The 27,921-nt window shown below is 42.9% G+C and overlaps 1 protein-coding gene across 1 annotated transcript; it reads right to left on the reverse strand.

Annotated features, from left to right (window-relative positions):
- Positions 1-4: 4 nt before the first annotated feature.
- On the reverse strand, positions 5-27,162 carry oc90 (otoconin 90). The gene is made up of 22 exons (XM_039602008.1): positions 27,138-27,162; positions 22,188-22,239; positions 21,831-21,884; positions 20,797-20,971; positions 19,629-19,738; positions 19,199-19,330; positions 18,919-18,999; positions 16,508-16,555; positions 15,698-15,763; positions 14,908-14,994; positions 14,568-14,645; positions 14,304-14,393; positions 12,950-13,156; positions 12,202-12,300; positions 12,006-12,080; positions 6,503-6,670; positions 4,668-4,934; positions 2,678-2,776; positions 2,422-2,596; positions 1,861-1,967; positions 978-1,242; positions 5-473 (listed from the first exon to the last, which is right to left on the reverse strand). Exons 2-22 carry the CDS (start codon positions 22,228-22,230, stop codon positions 137-139), a joined length of 2,763 nt encoding a protein of 920 aa, XP_039457942.1. The 5' UTR covers positions 22,231-22,239; positions 27,138-27,162; the 3' UTR covers positions 5-136.
- Positions 27,163-27,921: the final 759 nt, after the last annotated feature.

Here is a 27,921-nt window from a genome sequence, read left to right on the forward strand (position 1 = left end):
ATCAAAGTAAACAAACTGATCTTTTTTTTTTTTTTTAATCAAAGATGTCAGAAAACGTTGAGTCCAGCTTGTGACACAGCAAGGCCCCAAAATGACATCACATCACGTCTGTCACAGAGAAGGAATTCGTTAGCTTCTATTTTTCCTCCTCCTCTTTCTCTGTTTCCTCCTCTTCCTCTACTTCTTCTTCTTTTCCACCTTCCTCCTCCTCTTCCTCCTCCTTCTCTTCTTCTCCTCTCTCTTGCTCCTCCTCCTCCTCCTCCCTCTCTCCCGGTTGCTGCCCCTGGCCCTGCCCTGCACTCGGCCTCAGGTTCTGGTTTTGAACCCCGCTGAGTGTCGGTCGCTCCCCGCTCTCCTCACTGGAGGCAGCAGGAGAAGGAGGGGGAGGGAGAGGAGGAGGATGTGTCACGTCTCCGGGTGATCCAGCAGAAGGAGTCAACTTCTCGTTGTCCTTCAGGTCGGAGCTGTCATGGCTGCGGAGAGAGATTTGACGTTAGTGGATATGAAAATGAGACGACTGTGTTAATTTCATGTTGTTTATGTTCTTCTAAAACTTCTTTTAAATTTCTAAAGAAATGTAAATGAGAAAAATGAGGAGCAGTACTTGCACGGAATATAATAAAATTAGATTTTATTAAAATTATTTATATAATTTTCTTTATTAAAAAAAACTGATCTTTATTTTGTGGATTTCTGACGTTAGCGTCTGTAAATCTGTTTTTAAATGATGTAAAAGTGGAAACAAAGTAGCAGCTGATAAAAGATCAAAGGATCAACAAACTGATAATCAGCACGGCACTGACAGGACGAACTCTGTGTGGGTGTAGAGTTTGTTGAAGCTCCATTCGATTACATGGAAATATTGGATAAATCTTTATTCTAAATGTTATTGATTTGTCATCTTTGTAGTTGTTTGAATCATCACCTGACTTTCGGACACGTCCACCTGCTTTTCCTGCTGTAAATAAAAAGTTCACCTGTGAGGAGGTTGCTGAGGTGGAGGTGTGTTTGCAGCCGTGTCCTCCTCACTGCTGGCGTCCCCGACCTCCATGTTCGACTCCTCGCTGGACTGGGGGGAGAACCTCAGAGGTTTGGGGGGTCTGCTGGCTCGGCGGCAGGGGGGCGTCGGCCCGTGGCACTGCGGCGTCGGCAGACTGTGGTTAAAGTGTGCGGCCGCCATGCACTCTGCTGTGGTTTTGTCGCATACACACTGCAGTTTGTCGCACACAGTGACCCCCTGACCTGAGCAGAGTGAGGAGGGATCAGATGGAGAGGTCAACAAGTGCTTTTAGAGGTCTAGGAAGTCAAATATGATGATGAGCTTTTTAAAAAAAACCAACATCATACTGCAAAACCAGACTGTCCCAAGGCTGGAAGCAGGGAGAGCTACCACCAGTGCCCTCGCTCCTCCCTTCATAAGAGCAGGAGAACATTACACTCAAGATGCCAAACAGGAAGCCGAGCTGACTACACACATCATCAGGTCCCAGCAGCTCTAATTTATACTGGAGGGGAAAATAACTCATGGCTCTCCAGTGATTTGGTAATACCCATCTTATCTGGTAGCAAAGAAATTAATTATGGCTAAATGTTGGATACACCAGCAGAAACTCAGTATAAAGTTATGAGCTGCAGGACAAAAAACACGAGCTCTTCAGAAAACATGAAAAATCTGCAGGAAGACCAGAGGACCTCCCTACAGAGGAAATCATTTCTGACTCGATGTCAAAGGTAAACCGTGTTTTTTCTTCCACTGTGGCAGCTGCAGGTTAAATATTTACATTAATATGAGAATCAGTTGTGAAACTGATCTCTCAGCAGTGCAGCAGACTTGGGTTTCGAGGGATCTGCCATACTCACATCGTGGTTTTGCGTTCTCACAGGAGATCTGAGTGTTGAGCTTCCTCTCTGGCCTGCAGCCCATCGAGCTGATCTGCTTCAGGCAGCAATGATGGAAGAAGCAACACCTGATGGAGAGGAGCAGGAGTCAGTCTCAGGGTCTCTGCAGCACTCAGACACTTAAACTTTAGACAAGGGGTCCCCAATCCCAGTCCGCGAGGGCCGGTGTCCCTGCAGGTTTTAGATCTCAACCTGGGTCAACACACCTGAATCACATGATTAGTTCATTACCAGGCCTCTGGAGAACATCAAGACATGTTGAGAAGGTAATTTATCCATTTAAATCAGCTGTGATGGATCAAGGACGCATCTAAAACCTGCAGGGACACCGGCCCTCGTGGACTGGGATTGGGAACCCCTGCTTTAGACCAACACACCATGAAAGTAGGAAGGACCTGAAAAGCAGCAGATGTATTTGTGCACTGTGATAACTATCGCACTGTTTTGGAGAATCGGGTAACCCTGTCGGAGCTGTCGGGTCTTCACGGACAGTCCCGATCCTTATTCCTCGACACAGCTCACCTGTCCAGCTGATCCAGAGGCTGACCGCCGCCCTCCTGTCCGCAGTAGCAGCCGTACATCTCGTACTCGTGTGGGCAGCGTCCCGTCAGGCAGTGGAGCATCTCCCCCAGCGCCGGCATCTCCCGTCTGGACTGACCGTCGCTGGCGTACACGCTGAAGGAGTGACTGCATTCTGCTGGGAAGACGCCAAGATCTCAGCTCAGTCATCAGTGAAGAGCTCCACTCAGACTTTAGAAGTGCAGCTATCCGTGGTTACCTTTGGTGTCTGGCTGCAGGTGTATGTCGGTCAGCCCAACAGACTCCAGCAGGGACCAGGCGAAGAACGGCACCGCCCTCCTCTGAGGAGTGAACCAGTCTGCCAACAGAGAAACGGCACATTTAAAAAAGCGTGACCTCCAAGCACGAGCTTCAGAAGAGGACAAAGCAGCACTGCACAAATACAGAGTCAAAGATGGTTGATATTTACATGGATCTGTCGAACATAAGTGCTGTGAAATAATACAGAAATAAATTTCAACCGCAACTCCCGGCTGGACTCACCAGTCGCCTGAGTTTGATAATCAGGTGAGGAGCGCTGTTCCACATTTAAAGCGTTGTAATGGTCAGTCAGTAGTGGATGAAGCTCCACTCAATGCGTTACCATCCCCTCACATGTCAGCCAGCAGGATCCTTCATTCCCACTGGCAGGCGCTTCAATCTTTCATCTACTTCGTTGTAATTTTGCCAGTTTACAAATCGCTAAACTTTGATATTCAATCGTCTCTAGGTGCTACTACACTACGAATCATCTTGTTTGGACGGCCTTAAAGATCTGCAAGAATTAAAGACTTCACAGTAAAAAAGCATGGATCTACTGATGTGATTTTAAGGTGGATGGATCTACTGATGTGATTTTAAAAACAAAAGCCACATTTAAAGGGTTGAAGAACCTGGCACTAAAGCTTCTGGAGGAAATTGGCTTGAGACGGCTCCACCAAACTGCCATCTGATGAAAGCATCTGCTGTTTGAAGAGCGAACAACTCAAGCTGAGCTAGAACAGAGCTGTACATTTATTGCATAAATGTACAGAGCTGTACATTTATACAATACCAATTTTTACCATAGGTTGGCGCAGCGAGTCCATGTGAGTCCGCAGACAGTATAAAAGACGGACGTAGCTACGGTGACATCGCCCGGTTGTTTCTGAGACTCAAGATGAGCGTTCGCACCATCTTGTTGAGGAGAACCGGGTCTGCCTGTTGTACTGCATGCTCATTGGCTAATGACTTGTGATTAACAACTCGTTAGCCAATGAGCATGCAGTTTCACACCACAGCTCATCTTCCATTTTTAAACGTAGTACGACCAAGATTTACTAAATTTATTTGCAAAAACATGAACCAATCGCCATCTGGTGGCCTCCACATAGATTGCAGGTTTAAGGTACTTTTGCCTTGGCTTAATTTTTCTGACCTGGAGCTATGTCCATGTTTTATACTGTCTTTAGTTTAACCCTGCAGTCATTTACAAACACACTCTTCTTTCATGGCGTCCTGGTTAAAGGCAAAGGCTTTTCAGGAAATGAGCGTAGCGCTAATAAGAAATATCAGCAGAGTAACGACACACCTGCTTGTAAAACGCTGCCCATTTCTGCTTTTTTGTAATTAAAAACTCAAATATTAGATTCAAAGTCGTGAGTGTCAGTTTTAGTTTTCCTTTTTATTGTGACTACTCTTCTACATTTATTGAACTGCTTCTGCACAGCAGTCAGTTATTCTGTCTTTTCCACAGTGTTAAAAACAATATTTTTACTGTTTTATACCTCTGAGCTTAAGAAACCAGTGTTTCAGCAAATTTAATCTAAAAAAGCCTCATTCTCAACCACAACAGAAACCAAATCCCATCAGCACTTAGACGTTTGCTGTGTGTTCGTGTGTTTGCTCCTTTGGGGATCTTTCTCTTCCTATTACGCAGCTTAGACCTCGATATTATTAAAATAATGTTTATTGTTCCTGTCAGTTATGAGCCTGGCTGTCATTACAGGTCACAGATTACTTAATTTAACTTCCATAACCCTTTGAAACATAATTAACTTTATTGAACCCCTGAGAGAAACCTGCTTAATTTATTCATTTCGTCTGAATTTTCATTTAACCTGTCGAGTCAGAGAAGAACGAAGAGGTCAGACAGGAAAAAGGCAGAAGGCCTCCTGATGGGGAAAATGTTGCATTTAATGAAGTTTAACCAACGTCTGGTCAGACTTTACCGTCCGAGTCTTTCTCCCGCGAGTCGTCCTCCTCTCCTCCTTCCACACTCAGAGGTTTGACCGTTGTCGTTCCGGTCTTTTCCTCGGATCCAGCCTCGCTGGTGGAGCGTGGCGGAGGTTTTAAAACCGCTGCTGTTGTGCTTCGGGTGTGGACCTCCCAACGCGGTGTGACGGAGGTGGCCGGTCTCCTCTGCGTCGTCTCTGCAATGGTTCTCACTGAAGCCGCTGATGAAGATGTGGTTGTTGCGGATGTTGGGAGCGTTTCACCTGAAACGACAGAACGGTAGCTGTCAGCTTTCTGCAGGAATCCCATCGCGCAGATTTACTGTCACTGACACTTTGAGGAGCACGGCCCCTCACTGTGAGAACGTGAGTGACAGTCTGCCCTCGCATTCAAACAGTCATGGGTTCCGAGCGGTGCCTCTGCACACACATGTAATGCTGCTGCTGTACAGGAAGCTACTCTCACATTCCCATGATTCCTCTCTGCTACCAGGCCTGATTTGGTTGATCTCACATTCAGGGTCATCTCCTCGTGCACCTCTGGTAATCTGTGGTAATCATGCTGGCTGTCTTTAGATCTCTCCACAGACGTCCTGTTAGGTTCTTTTTACTCACACCTCTTTGAAGATGCTGAAACTACTTCAGTCTGTCAAAAAGCTGATCTTTCTCTCACCCCAACCGCTCGCAGCAGATGGCCCCGCCCCTCCCTGAGCCTGGTTCTGCCGGAGGTTTCTTCCTGTTAAAAGGGAGTTTTTCCTTCCCACTGTCGCCAAAGTGCTTGCTCATAGGGGGTCATATGATTGTTGGGTGATTTGGCGCTATATAAATAAAATTGAATTGAATCGAAAATCCTTCTATTGTTTTTTATTTTTGGAAAGAGGACACAGTTGACACCAGAGTTCAGGTCATCAGTTTTACCATAGAAAATGATTTAATGGCGTACAGTGAAACCTGCGTTGCCCTGGTCTCACTGAGAAGATGGTAAACAGAACACAGACAGCTGAGGCTTTTAACTTTCTGATCAGATTGTATAAATAAAACTATAAATGTTTAAAGCTATACAAATTGAAGTCCATCTCCTGTAGTGGGTGGCGTTAGGAATCTGAATTACTTGAACAAAATAATCTCAAACTTATGAACAAGCCTTAGATCCCTCCTGTAAAATCAGCGACCCAGCTACCCACTGCACCCATGGTGTCACAGTTCTGCTAATCTGACACAAAGGTTTTTGTTTTTTTTGTTTCTTTAAAAAAAAAAAGGAGCACAAACTGTAAAACAGAAAATGTAGAGTCCAGTAAATGAGCCTAAGAGGTTAAAGGTGAGGGCTTATTTTAGAATAAATAAGTCTAAACCTTGACTGGCAGTTACTCTGATGGATAAAGTTAAGCACTTCTAGCTAAACTGGAAGCTGTCAGTCTGAATCCACCACAGAATCCGTCTTTAATGGGAAACTTGGAAATCTTCTTCAGTGGACCGCCCGCTGTTCTGGGATGAAAGCAAAAATCTCAAAATTGTAAATCTGAAAACAAACAAAAACTATTTTTGTGTTGAAATGCGACAGAATAAAAAGAAATGTGAGAAAACGTGCTGTGAAGATCACCCCGGAGGCTTTGTGGCTCCCCTCGCTTCATTTAAATATTCCTCACACATCACCGATGAGCCGGCTCATGCAGCTCATGCAAACTCCTGCAGATTGAAGTGATCCTGACACTTCATGCCACAGATGCAAATTTCAAAGATGGTGCAAACATGTCATTAAATTCTCACACCCACAGGTCGGCTTAAATGCTAATTCATCCCCATAGGGGCGGGGCGAGCTGGGCCTTTCTCACCTTGACTCTGAAGACTGAAAGCAGCAGCAGCAGGAGGAGGAGGAAGAGGAGGTGTGGCGTCTTCCTCTGATGAGTCGTCAGGAGGAGTGGTGGTTCTCACTGGTTTGGTTAGTGGGAGCGAGCTGCTGGTTGAGGCCTGTGTTGTGACTCTGGTTGTGATCTGTGGGCCTGGGAAGCAGATCAGAGTGAGGAGTCACTCCCTAATCAGCCCTCCTGACCACTTACACTAAACTTGGAGAGAGCGAACATCGACTCCTGCCTGAAACTCCAGCAGAGGCTGATGTTTGAGCCTTCAAGTTTTCTGCGACTGAGCCGGTTTTAACACCTGATAGCAACACGTCAGGTGAGCAGAGCGACCACGAGGATGCTCAGTGTTTGGGGGGGGTTTTACTGTAATGCATTATTCTATTACAAGAAACCAATCACGCTGTGGTGCTGCCACGTGTGCACAAAGGTCTTTGACGGCGGCAGCTGTGTGGTGGCAGGCGTATCACTCTGCTTGTTATCGTAGGTAGGTGTGTACCTTTAACCTTGTCTTTGGTTATTTAGCCTGTAACATGAAGCAGCTTGATTAGTGACGCCGTAATGTTGTGAAACATGCAGGAAACACTGATTTTGAACTTTTGGGGCAAAGTTGACAAAACGGGGAATAATTTTAGTAATTACAGCTTTTATGTTCTCTGTACTCAGTGATCTGATCTGAGCCTCGTTCTGCCACAGAATTTTTTATTTTTGTCACCAAGTGCTGCTCATCATTGTTGAGTTATCAGGCTTATTTCCATGATATTTCCGGGTTTTTACCTTACAATATTAAACTAGATGACAGTTTTATACACATTAAAAGCCAGAAAGTCTGTCGCTCTGTGGGTGATGCAGCTTTGCACTTTCTGACACTGTGGAAAAGATTCAGGGGAGAAAATAGCTGCACAACAAAGAATACGCTGTGTGGGGGAGCAGGAGCTCCCTGCAGCTTTCCACAATGCCTGATTTTTTTTTTTTTTTTTCCTTCAATGAATCGCTTTAAAGGCTGTGGATGAATATGCTGGTGACGGGGTCAGCTGGCCTCTGCTGCTGTCTCAATAATTGCTGTGTTCACTTTCAGTCAAATAAAAGGAGGATTTTTTGGGACGCTGCAGGGAGCTCGCACTGCTCGCTGTGATATACACTGATGTGTATGCTGACAGCTTGCTGTGTTGTTACATTGTGAAATTTTTATCTTTGATATTAAAGTTAAACTGCACCTGTGGTTGGACCGAGCACTTCTGGCATGTTAAAATAGCATCGTTTATGTTTGTCTGCACGAGCAAAGGACAAACTTTTGTGTCATAACTTAAATATTTTTGCAAATACAATCTTTAGTGTTGCTTGTTTTAATCGTTCTGCAAACCTTTCACCACCAGAGGGCAGCGTTTTAAAGATGATTAATGTGTTTTAGTGTTTTTGTGCGTGCACTAATGTTATTTAAACTTGTGATATTTCTTTTTATCCCTGCCTCCGTCTTTATCAGATGCTTTGCACCATCTTGTGGTTCACGCTGGTATCACACTGAAGTACAGCCCAGCTTTAGTTCAGCTTCAGCTGACATCTCTTCAACATAGGACACAAACGTTTTGGACATAAAGTCACGTCGGCTGTTTCTTTTTCATATTCTGTTCGCTTCTTGTAGCAAACAGAATATGAATACCTAAAAATTGCCTTTATGTTCACTTTGTCAGGTTGAAATTGAATTGTTCTGTAAACGTTACAGTGGCGGCAGTGATAAGACACCGGGCTTCAAAGTCTACAGGCCCCACTGATAATCAAAGTCTCTAAAACATGAAAACACTTCTCACTGATTATTTTCCCCACAAATCGCACGTCGACTAAACCACACTGGCTGTTTCCCATCTTGCTAGTTCTCCTGAAATTGTAAAAAACATAAATCTGTGTTAGTAGGAGGCTGATGTTTGAGAAAAATTGCTGAAAACTGGGGAAGTTTCACCAGGAATGAGGACTAGCAACATGTGGAAAAAGCCAAAGTAAGAAAATCTGCAGCTCTGCAGAGCAGCCCTCGGCTATCTGCAGCTACCTGATATCGATCATCTCATCCAGCCCATCCAGCAAACATCCTTGAATGTTTCGCTGTACATTAAGGTCAGATTTTTCCTCCTCTGAAAGTTTCTGTAATGAAATGCCTGCTTGTTGCTAAAGAAAAACAAGCTGACCTTCAGCGGGCCTCGGAGAGCTCGTCTCCTCTCTGACACCTCCCTCCCCTCTCTCCTGTGAAGCTGGAGGTGTTGCTGGTGTTAATGTGAAGCTGACACCTCCTCCACCTTCTGAAGAGAGCGCAACACAAAGGCTGTCAGAAGTGAGACGTTAATGCAATCCACTTGATTAACGCCGGCATTAAAGAAAAGAGCTGGAATTGGTCTTTTTTCTTCTTCTTCTTGGAATTAAAAATATACCCGGTGATTTCTGAGCGAGCGAGGCCCGTCAGACACCTGTCAAAGCCTCGCTGCGTAATTGCAGACGCCGAGGAGAGGAAAATAACCACTTGAATAGTTACATGTTTTTTACCCAGCAGCGGGGTTGTGACACTCGATCAAACCATTTGGCAGCTCTCGGTGTGTGTTTGGGAAGCAGCGGCAAGGAAAGAGTCTAAATCTGAATCACGTCTCTTTTATTTGAAGGACAAAGACTCGCGGTGAACTGCCTGCATCTATTAGAGTCACACCTTACTCCTCTGTGTTGTACAACTTAAAAACCCACAGAGGAGTCGCACAAACTCATTTTATTACATGAAAGGACAAACTGTATTTAAAAGATGGAAGCAGCCACTGTGACATAGCTCACTGATTTTTGGACTTTGCATTTTTAACGCCTCACTGTTCTGAAAAACTGCATATTTTCATAACAAGTCACCATAATTGTATGTGACAGTGGCTGATGATGACAGCTACAGCTAACTAGCTAGATTGGTCAGCAAGCTACATCCATAAACTGTAAACTTTCACCTCCCCTGTACACGTGTCAAGGTTTAATCCATTCATAGAGACCAAAACCATTTCTGCAGCAGTTTGTGAATATGTTTATTTCTGCTGTATATGTCAGTCTACAGCGACTGACTCAATTTTGGAGCCTGCCTCAAGTGGACATTAGAGGAATTGCAGCTTTTGGTATTTTTGCTTAGGCTTCATTTTTCAGCATACATACTGTATGTCATGTCAAATACCAGGGGGTATTACTCCATCCTGATATACGTCGCAGTATGCAGGACAGAATATCCTTGCTGGCTATTCGTATAGCGAGAGGGTCAAAGTTTAATATTATGTACCATTTTTATAGACCGTGCATGAAACAGCTGATATAACTTCATAAGCGAAGCTGCAGAATAGCTCAAAGGAAAAATATGCAGTTTAGAACTAAACAGCTAAAAAATGAAGCAAATATCAAAAACTGCATTTCCTCTAGTGGCCACTTGAGGCTCCAACAGTGAGTCAGTATCCATAGAGTCCCATGTTCACAATAAGAAATAAAGACGTTCACAGCTTGATACAGAAAACAGTTTTGGTTTAAACAGTTGAATTCCTCCTTCTAGGAGGCCTCGAGGGCCGGTGTCCTGCAGGTTTTAGATGTGTCCTTGATCCATCACAGCTGATTTAAATGGCTAAATTACCTCCTGAACATGTCTTGTAGTTTTCCAGAGGCCTGGTAATGAAGTAATCATTTGATTCAGGTGTGTTGACCCAGGGTGAGATCTAAAATCTGCAGGACACCGGCTCTCGAGGTCCAGAGTTCCCCCACTCCTAATGTACAGGTACCACAGGTCTCTTCCTGTTAAAAGGGAGCCCTTTTTCCCCACTGCAGCCAAATGCTGCTCATAGATGATTGTCTGATTGTCTCGTACTCTGATAATTGTTGGCAGTGGCACTTTACAGGGAGTGCAGAATTATTAGGCAAATGAGTATTTTGTCCACATCATCCTCTTCATGCATGTTGTCTTACTCCAAGCTGTATAGGCTCGAAAGCCTACTACCAATTAAGCATATTAGGTGATGTGGATCTCTGTAATGAGAAGGGGTGTGGTCTAATGACATCAACACCCTATATCAGGTGTGCATAATTATTAGGCAACTTCCTTTCCTTTGGCAAAATGGGTCAAAAGAAGGACTTGACAGGCTCAGAAAAGTCAAAAATAGTGAGATATCTTGCAGAGGGATGCAGCAGTCTTAAAATTGCAAAGCTTCTGAAGCGTGATCATCGAACAATCAAGCGTTTCATTCAAAATAGTCAACAGGGTCGCAAGAAGCGTGTGGAAAAACCAAGGCGCAAAATAACTGCCCATGAACTGAGAAAAGTCAAGCGTGCAGCTGCCAAGATGCCACTTGCCACCAGTTTGGCCATATTTCAGAGCTGCAACATCACTGGAGTGCCCAAAAGCACAAGGTGTGCAATACTCAGAGACATGGCCAAGGTAAGAAAGGCTGAAAGACGACCACCACTGAACAAGACACACAAGCTGAAACGTCAAGACTGGGCCAAGAAATATCTCAAGACTGATTTTTCTAAGGTTTTATGGACTGATGAAATGAGAGTGAGTCTTGATGGGCCAGATGGATGGGCCCGTGGCTGGATTGGTAAAGGGCAGAGAGCTCCAGTCCGACTCAGACGCCAGCAAGGTGGAGGTGGAGTACTGGTTTGGGCTGGTATCATCAAAGATGAGCTTGTGGGGCCATTTCGGGTTGAGGATGGAGTCAAGCTCAACTCCCAGTCCTACTGCCAGTTTCTGGAAGACACCTTCTTCAAGCAGTGGTACAGGAAGAAGTCTGCATCCTTCAAGAAAAACATGATTTTCATGCAGGACAATGCTCCATCACACGCGTCCAAGTACTCCACAGCGTGGCTGGCAAGAAAGGGTATAAAAGAAGAAAAACTAATGACATGGCCTCCTTGTTCACCTGATCTGAACCCCATTGAGAACCTGTGGTCCATCATCAAATGTGAGATTTACAAGGAGGGAAAACAGTACACCTCTCTGAACAGTGTCTGGGAGGCTGTGGTTGCTGCTGCACGCAATGTTGATGGTGAACAGATCAAAACACTGACAGAATCCATGGATGGCAGGCTTTTGAGTGTCCTTGCAAAGAAAGGTGGCTATATTGGTTGCTGATTTGTTTTTGTTTTGTTTTTGAATGTCAGAAATGTATATTTGTGAATGTGGAGATGTTATATTGGTTTCACTGGTAAAATAAATCATTGAAATGGGTATATATTTGTTTTTGTTAAGTTGCCTAATAATTATGCACAGCAATAGTCACCTGCACACACAGATATCCCCTAAAATAGCTAAAACTAAAACTACTTCCAAAAACTTTCAGCTTTGATATTAATGAGTTTTTGGGTTCATTGAGAACATGGTTGTTGTTCAATAATAAAATTATTCCTCAAAAATACAACTTGCCTAATAATTCTGCACTCCCTGTATAGATAAAGCTGCCATTTCTGTCCCCTGTGACAAACTGACCTGTGTGAGGAGTTTTCCTTGTGGCTGACGGTGTTGTTGCTGTTGTCATTGTTGTAGTTTTGAGCACATCAAAGACTGAGGATGAAGAAAAGAAACATGAATATTCACACTTCCCAATGAGTCCAACTGAAGTCTTTTGGGACTCTCTGATTTATTCTTTAGTTCCTGTGATACAGTATGAACACACAGAGCTCACCAGACTCCTGCTCCTCTTCATTGTCCTCCTCCTCTTTCCCATTTCCTTCCTCCTCAGATGACTCAGAAGGACTCGCGTTGGTTGTTGTTGAGGCTAAACCTGTTAATAAGGAGGCAAAAGAACATTATTTCAGTGCTTTCTTTGACTTCTGGTACTAAGACAAGAGTCTCACACAAGCTCAGGGCAAGGGCAAAATACAACAATCTCAATCCAGCCAGTAACATCCTACAAAGAAAAATTCCCAAACAATCCACAGTCACGGGAAATCAGAAAAATAAAACTAAACAAATAAACCAAACTACTTGACAGCTGGTTAAAAATTCATGTTGTGCTGATTTTTTCATTGTGAATCAATCTCCCGTCTCCACAAACATGTTTTGAGGGCTCAGCATGGCTGTGCACCGGGCCTACGAGGAGCTCTGCAGTCTGTTGTACATGTGTACCACCACCAGAGGGCAGTGTCATGAACAAACAGTACACTGTTCCAAACATTTGTATCTTTAATTATTTCAAGAGCTTTAGTTGTGTATTATTAAATTATTTGGTTTGGCATTGTAACTTTCTCATATGGACAATCTAATCTACAACTCTATGGGGGTGGGGGTGAGGGCGGTGCCACCCTAAGCCCCTGCTTTGACCACACCCCTGTCCTTTTAATGCTAAACCATGTTTTGCATCATCTATAATTTGAGATAAAAAAAAAAAAAAAAATCAACACATCATAAAAGGATAAATATTTCTTCATCACCTGTCTCGGCTGATTCTTCCACAGCCGCTGATGTCAGCTCTCTGGGAGTTGTAGTTCTCGGAGGAGTCGATGGTAAAATGTGATCGAGCGGCGCTGATGTTCCCGTTTCATTCACCTCTGTGATTTCAGCAGCAGAGCTCAGTGAAGAGGTCAGGTTGGATTCTGCTTCAGTTGGCGTCTCTTCACCATGAACGCGCAAACCTGAATCTGCAAGAGATAAAATTATAACGTCATCACATCACACAGATACTCTGTCTGTATTTTTGAAGTCCTCTTCTGCTTCGCTTGCCTTCGGTGTGCCACAAGGTTCCGTTTTGGTGCCTTTGCAGTTTCTATTCTGTTGTTTCTGCTCTATTAAAATAGAGGGTTCAATCATTTTCCCCCACTTGTGAAGAGAAAACAGAAACAGTGTCTTCTTGCTAAATTTGCTGAATCTTCTTTCAGGAATCTTAATTTCCTGAAAAAAGAAAATTTAATCTTAATTTTTGACTCACCTTTCAAACGAAAAGGAGTCTTCTAAGTATTCAGTTACACTGGCTCTCCAGTAACTTCAGAGTCCACTTTAAGATTCCGATTTAGACTTTTATCACCAGCATACATCAGTACGCCAGCAGGTCCGTGAGGTCATGTGATCAGGGCTTACTGGCTATACAGCGTATGCGGCTGGGAACTAAAGCAGGAGGAGGGTTTGCATCAGTCCACAGACTTCCTTTGAAATCGGTGGTCTCTTTTAAAAGCTTTTAAACTTGCAGGTCACTTTATCAGAGACCCAGTTGGAACAAACGCACACAGACGCTGGCGTTTAATCAGGTTTCAGAGCTCCCTGTGGGCCGTGGGGCTGGAAGCCGCCCACAGGTGTGGAAGGAGATGGCCTTGAGGGGGGAAAACAGCCACTTTTAATCAGTTATCCTTTTTTGAGTATTAGTGATCTGTATTGTAACTGCACCTTGAATAAATACTTTAGTTTTGTTGCACATACAGTGTCAGAGACACTAATATCCATTTAAAGTTTGACTTGATGAAGTTTGAAGTTTTTCTTTTGTGGTACTCCAAAGTGAGATTATGATTAATGATTAATAATATTTCTGCACATAAAAAGCCATTTTAATGAAGGTTTTTCTGGCACCCGAGAAAGTTTCCTTTCTTTTCTTTTTTCCTTCTGTCCACAGACAAGAACACATTCCTCATTTAGAAAATCTTTTATGAATTAGATGCCGGATGAATCACTGCTCAGTTATGGGATCATATAAAGAACATCACGTCATTGAAATAAAAAGAGCTACTTTATATTAAGCCCGAGGCGGACGTTCGTTTTTATCAGTCGTGATCGAGACGCCGAGTGTTTCTGGCTCACCCCGGCTGATTGCTGGAGGATTGTGGGTCATCTGATCCCCATTTATCTCTTCCTGCTCGAGTGCTTCCTCTGTGGCGCTCTCATTCAGATCTGTAAAAGCAGGAAATGTCTGAGCCAAGTGAGTCATCGAGCAGCAGGAGTCGAACAGCGGGGAAATTATTTCTGGTGTTTTGGAAGCTGTCCGCCGGTCAGCATCTAGCAAATTACATTTGCTAGAAAAGTACTACAGCGAGGATGGAGGGGAGACGGTGAGGTAACCGTTACCTTTAGAGATATAACTCAGGTGTGTCATCTCTGCCTCTTCCACCTCCGCTGCACCTCCTGTGCCTTCCTCAAGGTCCTCTGGAAAGATGAGAAATATTAGGATAACACGCAGATGGTGCCAAGTTTGGGAGCCGCTCTAAAGGTTACAACACAAATCAGCCGGTGCAAAACGACGATTGAACCTTTCTAAACTTTTACCCAACGATAAAAGCGTGTCTTGTGTTTTAGTCACAACTAACCTTATAAAAAGTCTACAATAAAACTAATTTCCATGTGTGATCACACATGGCCCTTGTTTCCGTGTTAAACCTGTGGCCCGCGGGCCAATTAGAGGTCATACCAGCAGGCATCAGCGGTGCTGGAGTGCTGAGGTTGTACTCCACGGCCTTGGTGTCACTCTGGTTATCCACCCTGCCTGTTGTTACTGCTGTGGAGACAGTCACAGTTCATTCACCATTCACCTGTTTGAGATGCAGGTAGATGTTTTCTGGCTTTATTTAATGTGTGTGTCTCATTTTTCTTTATTTACTGAATGAAATGAATGAAATGCTCACACTGAGGCTTTAAAAGTGTGGAAACCAAAAGGCAACGAAGGCTAGTTCCATCACTGAAATAAAGAATATCAAAGCTTAATGTTTTCTGTGTCGTCTTAGAACGACAGATTGATAGGTGTATGTAGCTGCTAGCTGCCTGCTAAGCTTCACTCTTTACTAACCGGAGCGACTGAACTGAACCTCGTAACAGTGTTCGTGCTATTTTTAGGCGATTAGTTCTCACACATCAGATCATGATCTGATTTCATGATCAAAATTGCTGTTTTCCTCTCGGTTAAAGACCAAAACAAGCTTCATTAGGAGCTTCTGATTGTAGACGTCTGACCTTTAAATGGCAGTGAGTAAAAGCTACCATCAGACTACATTGTTAAATCTGTTTTATCAGAAAAGGAAATCTGTTTCCACTCCATTAATTCTTAAAGGAAGAGGAGGTCGGTCCCTTTTGTGAACACTCCGAGTTTGAGGCTGGAAGCATCTTAAAGCTCTCCAAGTAAAATCTGAAATTTCACTTTGTTCTGCTCTGGAGACGTGCAGAGTTGTAGAAAGTGAAGCGAAGCATAAAAACAGGAGTTTTACCTGCTGACAGGAAGAACGAGCTGGAGAAATTAAAGCTTTCTGAGGTGTTTTCTACTGGGAGAACATCTGCAGAGAAACAGGAGAAGTTCAGTCTCTCTACAGAAATATACACTCGAACAAAGGAACAATGGAAACACATTAATGCGCTAACGTGATGCTTCATATCTCAGTTTGGTTTTGTGTCGGCAGGATCAACGTGAGCCCAATATTCTCTCTTTTATCTTCTTTGTGATCAGAAACTTAGTCCAAGGATGTAAGCACTGCTTTACAGATGTAAATAGGTGTAACTTATGGACCTCCACGTGCTCCTGATCCTGTTCAGTTCTACAAGACTTTCAATCTGCTGTTGACATCAAAGTAACAGATCAAGTGAATTCGAGCTGATCTCGAGTTCAAACAGAGTGGGTTCAGTTTCAGAGAGATCTCGGGTTGAAGTGCGTGACAGGCCGTCATCAGGTTTAAAAAACCTCCCTCTGAACTTTTCTGCTTTAATAACCTTCTTCACTTCAGATTCTCCTGATTCTGAGGCGGCGAGCAGCTCGGCTTGATAAGACATCTCTATCTGGACACGAACGGATGAAAGTAGGTCTGAATCACTGGTTTCTTTTTCTTTTAGCTGGATGTGGGCAGGAAGCTGCAGCTTAAACATCCAGAGGTCATTGTTTTAATTGGCTGAGGTGTGACTCAGCCGTCTGCGTTTCTGCCCAATCAATCGTTTTCTATGATGTGACATCGCCGACCCGTTTGGAAAGTGATGCGCCGTCTCAGGAACGCTGATGGTGGCGCCCTCAGAGTTTCACACAGACTTACCTGCTGCTCTGAAGACTTCACCTGTCTCCTCGACGCCGCCGAGCAGATCTGAAACACACGATGAAACTAATGAGAAACTCAGACCGCTGTTAGCTGCGAGCTCTGTCAGACACACCGGAGAGAAGGCAGGACTAATGAGCTCACTGCTCAAATTTATTAAATCAGCCTCGCTCAGAAGGACAGCGAGGCCGAACGTACAGCAAGAGTCATGAAGAAAGATCTTCAAAGAGAGCAGAAGTTTTTTTCCTCACAGCATCAACGATTCATCCGGCTTTACATCAAGAGACAGAAACACTGAGACCAAAGATCCACAGAGGGAGTGGAAAGTTCTCCAGAATGTTCTGAGACCAAATTAAAAATCTGTCAGAAACGAAGAAATCAGTCTAAAGAAACCTGTGCCAAAGTAAGCCTGGACGTTTCTGAAAACAAAGTAACCATCTGAAACCAAACACATAACCACGTCTTAGCAAATAAACCAGTAAAAACCAGAATGAAACAAGTTTCTAAACAAGATTTTAAAAACAACAACCTCACCTTTTGATTGTGTCAAAGATCAGAAACAGAAAAGGCAGAAAACACAACAAGAACACCTACGTGAATGTCACTGCCGGGCAGAGATGGGCAGTAACGCCTTACTGTAATCCGATTACTTTTTTCAAGTAACGAGTAAAGTAAGGGTTACTATTGAAAAAAGTAATTAGATTACTGTTACTTTCCTGTAAGCAAGTTGTTACTAAACCGTGATTTAGTTTGTGAGATTGTCACATGACAATGATGTACGAGCGTGCGACGTTTGTGGCAACAGCAGACGTGTGCAGATCAACAATGGATAATATGGAGTGTGCGAGAGAGACCTGCTATGCAGCGTTTAAAGCTTGGAAGTACTGACATTACTTTGAGTTTGATTCTGTAGAAAGTGTTAAAAACATTAGCGTCCGCTGTTCACTCTGCGTGGGAAGAAAAATTAAACTTCAAATCTGAGCGAGCACCGAGCACGCTGCCACGGGAATGTGACATTCACAGAGAAACCCCCGGATCCTCCCACTGACATGACCGCTGTGGGCAAACCTCCACCCGCCCCACTCCTGCTAAACAGGTGGAAATAGATTTAAGAGCGACAGGACTCAGAGCTGCTGAATCTTTGATTTTATTTATTTTCTGCTGTGTTTTACTTGCATCTATTTGAAAGAGTGTAAACACAATATATTATTTTATTTTATATGCTGGAATCTGCAGAAAATAGGTTTAAATGTTAAACAAATGTCTTCTAGTCAGACTGTTGCATATAATTTAATTTTTGCTTGATGCATAAAGTTAAAAGATTAAAAATCATAAAACAATTTTTAAAAAGAAACTTTTTCATTTGATTACATTTAATATGATGGATTATTCAGAAACAATAGAATTGGGCTGAAAGGTCTGTTACTTTATTACGTATTCAGGTTGTGTATCGTGTTTTTAAAAAGTAACTAAGTAACTAATTACTTTTGAAAATAAGTAATCAGTAAATTAACGAGATTACTTTCTTAGAGAAGTAATCAGCAATTAGCAACTAATTACTATTTTCAGGTAACTTGACCAACACTGCTGCCAGGAAACGTCATAGATCTGTGTTGCTAGGCAACGACACAGTAAGCTTTGATGTTAAACTCTTGCAGATATAACGTGAAGTGGAAACACTGTATATAAACAGCAGCAGCGAGACGAGAGCGCACTCAGAGTTAAAATAACGAAGTCAAATTAAAATCTTTATTTTATTGTTTTTTTTACTTGCAACAGTTGTTTATTTTACAGTCAGGCTGTTTATGACTTCATAGATTGTTTTTCACCATTTCATATCATCATCTGATTGGTGAATGACTGCAAGACACATACGATGCATCCCGATTTATGCGAAGGCGCACTGAAGCAGAGAGCCCGGCTTCACTGCAGCTTTAGGATTCAGATCGAGCCAATTTTAAACCAAGTCTGGAAGTTTGATGCATGTTAAAGAACTGTAAAAAAGGTCTGAGTTTACGCCCAAAGAAAAGTGTTAAACACAAACCTAAACCAGGTTTTAAATGTAAAAATAACTCAGCTGGAAACAAGTCAAAAAGCTGGATTGTGAGTCTGGGTCTAACTGTGTGGGTGTGCAGAGGAGCTGCTGCCAAAAGAACACCAGACTTAATTGGATGTATCCATGTTTCTCTTTGCTCGCCTGTCTGAAGCTACCTGGTGACTGAAAACTGTCAGTGGTGCCTCACTTTACTGTAAGTGCCTCAGACTGTTTCCACAGTGAGTTTGCAGGACATTGATTCTTCTTTTTTCTCCTTTTACAAACTCAAACAGAAGCTTCACCAACAGTGTGTTCAGTATTTTATATAAGACCTGTCTGCACACGATTTATGTCTTTGGAGTTATTTTTATATTACCTGTATTGATCAGTGATTTTGATCCACTCTCCTCCTCGTCCTCCACAGCACGAGTCATGGATTTGGTCCCATTTTGCCAAACTGGTGCCATTAAAGAAAGCCAGATTTAGTTTCTTGCTTGTAATGCAGATGTACAAAAAGCATGCACTGGTTTGAGAAACACTGAAGGAAGCTGAATATAAATTTTCCTTATAAAACATGAGTGAAATGACTAAACATCCAAAGGAACCAAAAACCGTAACCAGATGTTGGCTGTGGAGACGACTTCACTTCGTCTCACCTGTTTGATTTGTAGCTGAGCAGGACGTGTCGGCGAGGCCTCTCAGCGTTGAGTTGTACGGGCTCTGAGTCATGCAGTCGATGGCGGCTCGGTCGCATTCACAGAACCTCTGCTGACACAAATCAGCAGCATCTTCAAGACAGAAAGAGCCACAGACATTAGTACACTGTACTAGTGCCACAGTCTTTATTTACTCTGCTGTGTTACTGTGTCGGGTTCCAAGAGTCTAGACACAGAGCAGCAGGTCAGTATACGGAGGAGTCACTTTTGTATCGCTTCTTTTCACTTTGTACAAACTCCGAGTGTGAAAATGATCATTTTTGGTTCCACTGTGAGTAAAACTTGTTTTTTGTTGACAGGGAAAGTCTTGTGATGGTTCCCAGTGTGAAAGCAAACGAGCACATTTCCCAAAATAAACCGCAAGTCTCACCGCAGCTGGTGTTTGCAGCTGCTGCACAGCTGAAGTTGTATGGGGCGAGCGGCAGCTCCTGCCTGCAGGGGGCAGCGTTCTGGTAACACAGCCGGTGAGCCTCGCAGCACCTGCAGACGGAAACGGGAAAAAGAAGAAGAGATGAATAACATGACGAGGGTCTGATCAATACGCGAAACACAACCTGCTCAGTGCAGGGGTGCTTCCTGCATATGCCTTTCACAATAAAAGCTCTTCACATATACACTTATAGCTGGTGTTTGCAGATACGTAGAGGAATATAGTGGCTTATTATAAAAGTACATCAAAGCAATCGAGTCTGGGATTAAAGTCTTTGCCTTTTTTTATCTGAGAAATAGTCATAATTATTTTCATACTTTCTACAATATGGCACCAATGAAACAGAGGCTACATGTTCTTTATCAAATACACTGATTAGCTTCACAGAGATGAAGGAGCTATGTTGCTAATTTTGTAACCCATGAATAAAAAAAGTGACTTCAGCTGTAAATGTAACATTAAAAAGAAAAAGAAGTCATAATATTTATGAACATTGTATTTAATTCAGCTTGGACTAATGCTCTGTCAGAAACAAGCCCCTCCCCCTTTAATCCGACCCTTCCTTTTAAGCGACTTTTTTTCTGATTGGCTTCTGGCTTCTGTAGCATCCTATAGCATCATACAGATCCAGGTTAGGAAAAAGTGTCTAAAACTGAGTTTTTAGCTTAGCCTGCAGTTTTTGACTTGCTGGAAATTGCTAGGTTAGTTTTAGCTAAAGGTTAGCTTTAACAGTAGAAAACGGTGGAAAGTCTCCCAGAATTTTTTCAACCATCCCTGAGTTGCTTATTCCTCTTCTTGATGGCTTTGACAGACCTTAAAGGTGTTCAGCCTGAGAGATGTACTACAGTAAGTACATGGTTTCATTTATTATTCCAGTCCACCCTAAAGCTGTTGTCTCTTGATTTGGACATTTCCTGTACTGTAACTCCTGTGAGGGATTCCAGCATAATGAATAATATTTTCCATGGTGATGGGAGGGGTGGTCAGCGAAGACTCTCTCAGTCTGCTTCACACCTGCCTGCCTCCAGCATTTGAATTCAATTATGCCGTATTTTAAATTCAGCAGCTGCTGTGACCGCAGTCCCGCTGCGATCTGAGGCTTACTTACACGTCCAGAGCATCCACGGGGTTTCCAGCTGCCACATATCTGCAGGAGCAGCCATAATCTTCCAGGTCATGTGGGCAAATCCCCGTCGCACAGTGCAGCTTCGACACAAAGCTCAGCATGGAGGGGAAGTTATCGAAGACCGAGTGTATCCAGGTGAAGCGCAGCCCAAGACAATCTGCAGGAAGAGACGACGGAAGGTGAATGAACAAACACGCCGAGGCCGCGAAAAGATCGCACCTGCAGAGATTCTGTAAACTTTGAGGTGGAGAGCATAGCGATTTAATCATAGATGATCCTGTTTGCAGGTAACTCGAGTCCACAGAAGCACACAGGGTGGAAGATTATTTGGACTGCAGATCTCCACATGCAGGTACAGTGCTGATTAAGACCATAGAGGTGCTGAACATCAGAGCCTCTCGACCTCGATGTCAACAACGGCCCACAATGCCACAGGAAGTCGACGACTGTTGTTTGAGCTATCCAAGTCGAGAACGCTGCTGCTGCTGTAGATCCATGAAGGGTTAGGAGATTTACACAACGTCGCTTCGAGTCTGTATCTTTATCACTACAATTAAGTCTCATGTTGTAAAACTGAAGACTCAGTCCTGAGTCCATACTTCATTTAAAGATGCAGCACAGGGGGTCCACAGGTGAGGACAAGACTGATCGCAGACATGTCACCATCAATGTCTATTTTATAAAGAAATGCATGACACAAATGACCACAAACAGCCTAACGCCAGCCTGGTGCTCGGCAGGAGGCTGGACTCACTTAAAACTGTGGCAGAGGGGGGCGATGGACTAAAGTAGACCCTCTCTCTGTGGCCTCCTGGGTGGGCACAGGAGCAGCAGATGGCTCCTCTCACTGTACTGTAGATCTGAGCGCTTCGGGAGGTCCTTCATCCCCACAGCAATAAGAGTTTGTAATGCCCTCTGACCCCCTCTCATACACATTCTGCCTCCAGTCCTGTTTTTGTCTATTTTTATCCATCTATCTGTTCATTTTATTAACTAATGTTTGCTTCTGTTCTCACCAGTCATGTGATCTGCCTCCGGGTCCGGACAGAAGATGGAGCCGGCGGAAAGCACTGGATAAGAATAAATAAAACGATTAAGGTCATAAATGTGACCTTTAAAACACCAAAGGTAAATGTTTCCACATCAGCACACACAAGAAACTAAAGGAGACATAACATTTCTGCTTTATATGTTTAACAGCTAATCTGACACAAATATTTATTCAAGCTTTGAAGGCATTTCTGACTCTTTAGTAATTAGTAAATAATTGGTAAATGATCCTTATCATAATCTTTGAGTCAGCAGGTAAAAGTATAGAACTAGTTTGTATTAAATGGATCCTGTATGATGTGCAGTTTTACAGAGGGACTCACCGTTTGGAAGAGCAGACAGCAGAAACATCCACGTCAGGAACATGACTCGTACCTGCGTTCAGACGGAGAAAGATTTTTTTCATATTCAACTTCCTGTCGGGTGCACAAGCTCATCATATCAGACCAAATCCGATCGGGCTTACCTGTCGCTCCTGCGTTTCTAAAAGCTACCAGGCTCCTCACCTGTGGAACCAGCTCCCAGTGTGGGTTTGGGAGACAGACCCTCTCTCTACTTTTAAGAATAGACTTCGAACTTTCCTTATTGATAAAGATTATAGTTAAAAATGCTGTTTCTGTTGTATGGACACAATTGTAATCTTTAGTAAAGACAACATGAAACATTAAGAAGAAAAAAATCACGTGAAAAATGGTTTCAGCGACCGAAGGTAATCCCACCAATCTGTTACAGCACTGTTGACAGCACAGTCATATCACCGCAGCAAATATGCCAGCTTTAGATCACATTCACAGTGCAAACCTGGTGTGTGTTTGATGATCATAATCAATAATCAAAATCGAGGTAAAATGTTCAATTAATCGTGATTTTCATTTGAGGTCATAGTATTGACCCTGATTTATCCCCTAGTTTTTCTGCAATAGGCTCCACTCTCACTCAAAATGTGTTTATAGATCACTACCTGCTCCCTTAATCCAATTAAATTAAATGAATTCAACATTTAAAAACCAAAAGCTGCAGTCCCTCTTATGTCCACTAGAGGCTGGCTTCAAAAGTGTGTCCAGTGTTCAGTGTTGCCAACTTAGCGACTTTGTCGCTATATTTAGCGAGTTTTCAGACCCCTTTAGCGACTTTTTTTCTAAAAAGCGACTAGTGACAAATCTGGCGACTTTTTCTGGTGTTACTGGAGACTTATTTATGATGACTTTTTGACGTGAAAGCGTGTATCGCTCCTACTCTCAACAAGCAGTGGGTGCTGCCGTGGGCACCTCACCCGTGCCAAAGGGCTCACAGGCGGAGGATAGTCCTCACGCAGCTTCTATCAGGGCAGGAGACGTTCAAACCTATGCGTCCAAACTGCAAATGAATCGCGCATGAGTGAAGCCGCTGCTCCCGCACTGACTGTAACGCAGTCAGTTCTTCTTTTACTGTTATGCTGTTTTGTGGATCACAACGTTTAAAACTACTTATAAACACACACACACACACACAAAGTAACTCCACCAGAGTGCCTATTTCGGGTCACTTTTGCCGGTCCAAGCCCGGATAAAGGACATTAAAAAAAACAATAATTGCTAAAAGAAATTTAATTTGTAGCTCTAAATAAATTCTAAATGCATTTAGGACGTTTTTTACTCACTTTATGTCTCTTCCACGATGTTATTTCTCTCTCCAACAACGTAGGTTACAATTACATTAGCATGACCAATTATGCAAATTAGGCGATGACGTCATTTGGCGACTTTTAGCGACTTTTAGGACAGCCAATAGCGATTTTCATTACTGAGGAGTTGGCAACACTGCCAGTGTTCAGAACAGAAATAAACAGCCTGGTTCAAAAACAGTTTCGGTTTCTGTGGGTAGTTTAACCCTTCGTAACCTCTGCACCTGTACAGGGTGACATTTTTGCCAACCTATTTATTTGGATGCTGGTAAGGTTTAAGTTTAGGGGTGTGGCCACGTTGATTGACAGGTATCACTGAGTACTTGCAGCTGCTAGCTGTGTGCTGGGCCTCACTTACACTACTTTGAATCACTGGACTAGATTTCACCACCATATTTCAGCTGTCAGTGTACTTGTAATGTTGTACGCTACATCCAGTCGAAGACGTTTCCTTTTGGTGAATAAAATGCGATTTATGACTGTTTTATTACTTTGGTAACCAGCAGATACTGGTCTAGCTAGACACTGCTAGCTAAGCTAGCTAGCATTAGCTGATAAAGTAGCACTGGTCACTTCTGCCTCTGAGATACCAACATTTTAGCAACACTGAAGATACAACATAAATCTGATATTTCATAGTGGGCATCTTTTATATACGGGGTATCATACTGAGCATGTGCAGAGTCAGTCTAAGCACTCTAGCTTGTTTCTGATTGGGGAAATTAAGATTAATACACTCATCCCCGATCTTGCTTCCTGAAACAGGCTCGAATAAACGGTAAATGTAAATTTCATATTCTGATTTGCATGTTGCTGTAATTCTCTGCAAAACCAGAAGAGGTCACAGTTTGAAGCTTACTAAGCCGCTGCTCTCAGCAGCAACGACGCTGTGATTCCTGCAAACGCTCAAAGCTGAGGATCATCGACCAAATCACAGCAACAAAGTCATCAGGTCACGCGTTTTTACAAATACGTAACATACACCTTAACATCACCCATTACAGCGCTGACTCCCACACAAAAACAAGGACGACGACGCTCTCCACCTTCTCCGCTCAGTACTTCAATGTTTCTAACAGCTTCAAACGGTTCGGCCCACCTGTGGCTCCCGTCCGCTCGATGAGATGAAGAAGTGTGTCATTAACGTTATTAAAGCCTCAAGCATTTTTCACCAAGAGCAGGGAAGTGATCAGTGCCTCTCAGGAGGTCAGCTGTCTCATTATTGCACTTATATTTAATCTTTATACAAGAATTTCACTCGCATGTACTGTACCAGTGTACGTGCACATGTGACGTGACAATAAAAGTGATTTGATTTGATTTGATTTGATTTAATGCGACCTCAAAGCAAGAACTCTGCACAGTAATGGATCCAGATGACACTGACGCGTCATTTTTTATGATCTATGGAGTGACATCACTAGAGCAACAACAATGATGAAGGTCTCTGCAGCAGAAAAACAACGAATGCTGCATGCTAATATGCACCATGCAATCCAGGAAATGTTTCATGGGAAAAGCTGCTGTAGTATACTTTTGCATCTGATCCTATTCCCTTAAAACTTTATTTAATCTTTATTTAAAAGCAATTACATGTTTCTTCTAGTATTAAGGCGCACATATTCATTTCAAAATGAGACAAAATATTTACATGTAGATTCGTGTTTGAGGTTTCAGCTAGCAAACACGTTTTTGTTATCGGTACTCTCATTTAGTTTACTGAGTAAAATCTGATGTTTGTGTCTTTGAGGGGATTAATGAGCAAACTTCCTCTAAAGATGTCAGAATAACTTCATTATTGGCTTTAAAACTGACTTGATTTGTATCACTTGATTTATGTATATGATGTTTTCTGCACTAATGCCAAATTTGCTGTCTCACTGGTCACATGACCTCCAGGGCGGCGTGGAGGGATGTGAAGAAGAGTTTAAGGCCTCAGGAAAAGAGAACTGTGTGCTTTGCTGAGGTGGGTCTGCCATGATGAAACTACAAAGTGCTGAAGATGGACCACAAAAGGCTAATCTGACATATTCGTTATTGTTTCATGCAGGTTGTATAAAAGAATTCCACTGAAAAATTTCACATCATTACTAAGATTGTAATTTTAAAGAAACAGGAATAAATAGTTTGTGTATACATTTGTGGTTTACATACACTCATCATGAGCATGAATGTCTTTGAACTGTTCTTTTTCCAAGGTGGAAAGGTTGCACAGCATATAACTTTACTGCATTAAAAAATAATCAAGGATTCGGTTTAAATGTATTTTGTTTGGATTAGGAAAAATCCGTACACTCACTTAAATCTTTTAATAAGTGGTTCTAAAGGTTCTACAATGTCTTGACATTGAAACAGACTTTACAATGCCAAGGTCTATTAACTTCTCTTGTGATCCTGATTGACTGCAACTGGCAGTTTCTCTCTTATTTTGATGTTTCACCACTTTGCCAACATCTGGAAGAAGACCCCGTCACCCTCAGATGAGAGTCTGGATGTTCAGGAACTAACCAAGGCTCAAGCGAGATTTCCATCGCCATGGACCGAGAGGGTGCTGACCAAGAAAGAAGCCCCTGCTCCAAAATCGACACAAGTTTGACATGAATTTGCAGCTCCAAGTTTTATGGTCAGACGAGACAAACACAGAGTTATTTGGCCAAAATGATACGAACTAAATCTGGAGAAGTAAAGGTCTGGCTTTCAAACCTAAGAGCATTGGTGTCAAACAGGGTGGTGGTAGCATCATGCACTGAGGCTGCTGTGCTGCCTGTGGTACTGGTACACTGGACAAAGTAAATGGAAGAATGAAGGAGGAGGACTACTTATAAAATCTGTAGCATCACCTCAAATCAGCAGCTAGATGGTTGAAACTCGGATAGAGGTGTCCAGGTTTAGGTGTCCCAACAGGACGAGGACTGTCCTTAAAAGCTGGGTCAGTCACAGGAAACCAACCAGTTTAAATGAATTCCACCAATTCTGCCAAGAAGAGCGGTCAAATATCCAGAGTTATGCCAGAAGCTTGCTGATGGATAGCAAAAGCATCGGATCAAGGTGCAACTTCATAATTTTATCAAGTATTACTGATGTGTATGTCTATATTTGGATACATACTTTTGAGAAAATCTAAAATAAAATCAAAGGTCTTGTTTTTTTTAATGTCATTAAAGATGTATGGTGTACAATCACACCATGACATTCATGCTCATGATGAGTGTACGAAAACTTCTCGATTTCTTTAACATTTCCTTAATATTACCTCTTTACATTCTTTGCAGTATAAAGCTAAAAACCCATCAGTTAATCTCTGACTACAGACTGAAAATGCTTGATAATATTAGCCTCTGTTAGCTGTGATAGCGATCAGAGGCTGAAGGCCAGAGGAGCTGCAGCACTTTGCCGAGGATTTTTAAGCTGTCTCACATATCCAGTGATCAGAGGCAACGTTACGCAACGATAAGTTGAGCGCTTTGAAGACTTTACATGAACGTTATCCTTGCCTGTTACACTCATACGTCTTCACTTTATAGCTGTGCTGTTTAATACTGTGTATGCACACATGCACACTCTGACCTAACCAAAGAAAGATTTAAACAGGAAGCAAAGAAACTCTTACCTTATTTGTGGAGCGTCGCTGTAGAATTTCTGTTTAAGCATTAAACTCTTTGCCACGTTCAGGAGTGAGACGCAGCTCGGTGGGGAGGAAGCCTTTTTAATGCTTGTTTTCTAACAGAATAAACTCTGAGCTCCAAAAACTGTTTATCTCTCTGGGGCTGGAGGGTGGGGGGGTACCTTTATCCTGTTCAGGTCAGCTCTTATTGGCTATCAGGTGATACCTGAGCAGGAGCTTATCGTGGTTTATTTCCATGCAGGTATTTCAGGCTTTAGCAGAGGGGTCCTGACAGGGGGACCCACAGAGTGGTCTTTGTCCCGGCAGGAGGGCTGGCTCTGTGACCTGGGGTTCGACCTGGACTTATCTGATCCTCCTGGAGTTCAGATCAATGATGACCTGCAGGGAGGAGGGGTGATCGCCGTGGGTTTAATAACAGGGGGCTGATAGTGGGGCAGTGCATCTGTCAGGAGGGACGGCAGCAGCTCTGTTCAGAGGGAGGAGAATCTTTTTCCTCTAAAGCAGCTGGTTTCAAATTCACTGAGAGTAAACAGTGTGAGAGTCGGTGGATTCTTCATGCATATTCATGAATATCTCTGAAAATTAAACAGAGTTCTGGATCGAGGCTGCTCCAGTGAACTAAAGCTAGACTAAAAAACGATCACTGAGCTCCACGTGTAGTCCTATAGATAACATCCTCGGTCCAACTTTCTTCTGTTGTTTGCTGTATTTCATTCTGTTTAACTTTTTCCATATATATGTTATCGGTTAAATCTGAACCTACATCATC

Source organism: Oreochromis aureus, linkage group 18 (genome assembly GCF_013358895.1).
Source record: "Oreochromis aureus strain Israel breed Guangdong linkage group 18, ZZ_aureus, whole genome shotgun sequence".
NCBI lineage: Eukaryota > Metazoa > Chordata > Actinopteri > Cichliformes > Cichlidae > Oreochromis > Oreochromis aureus.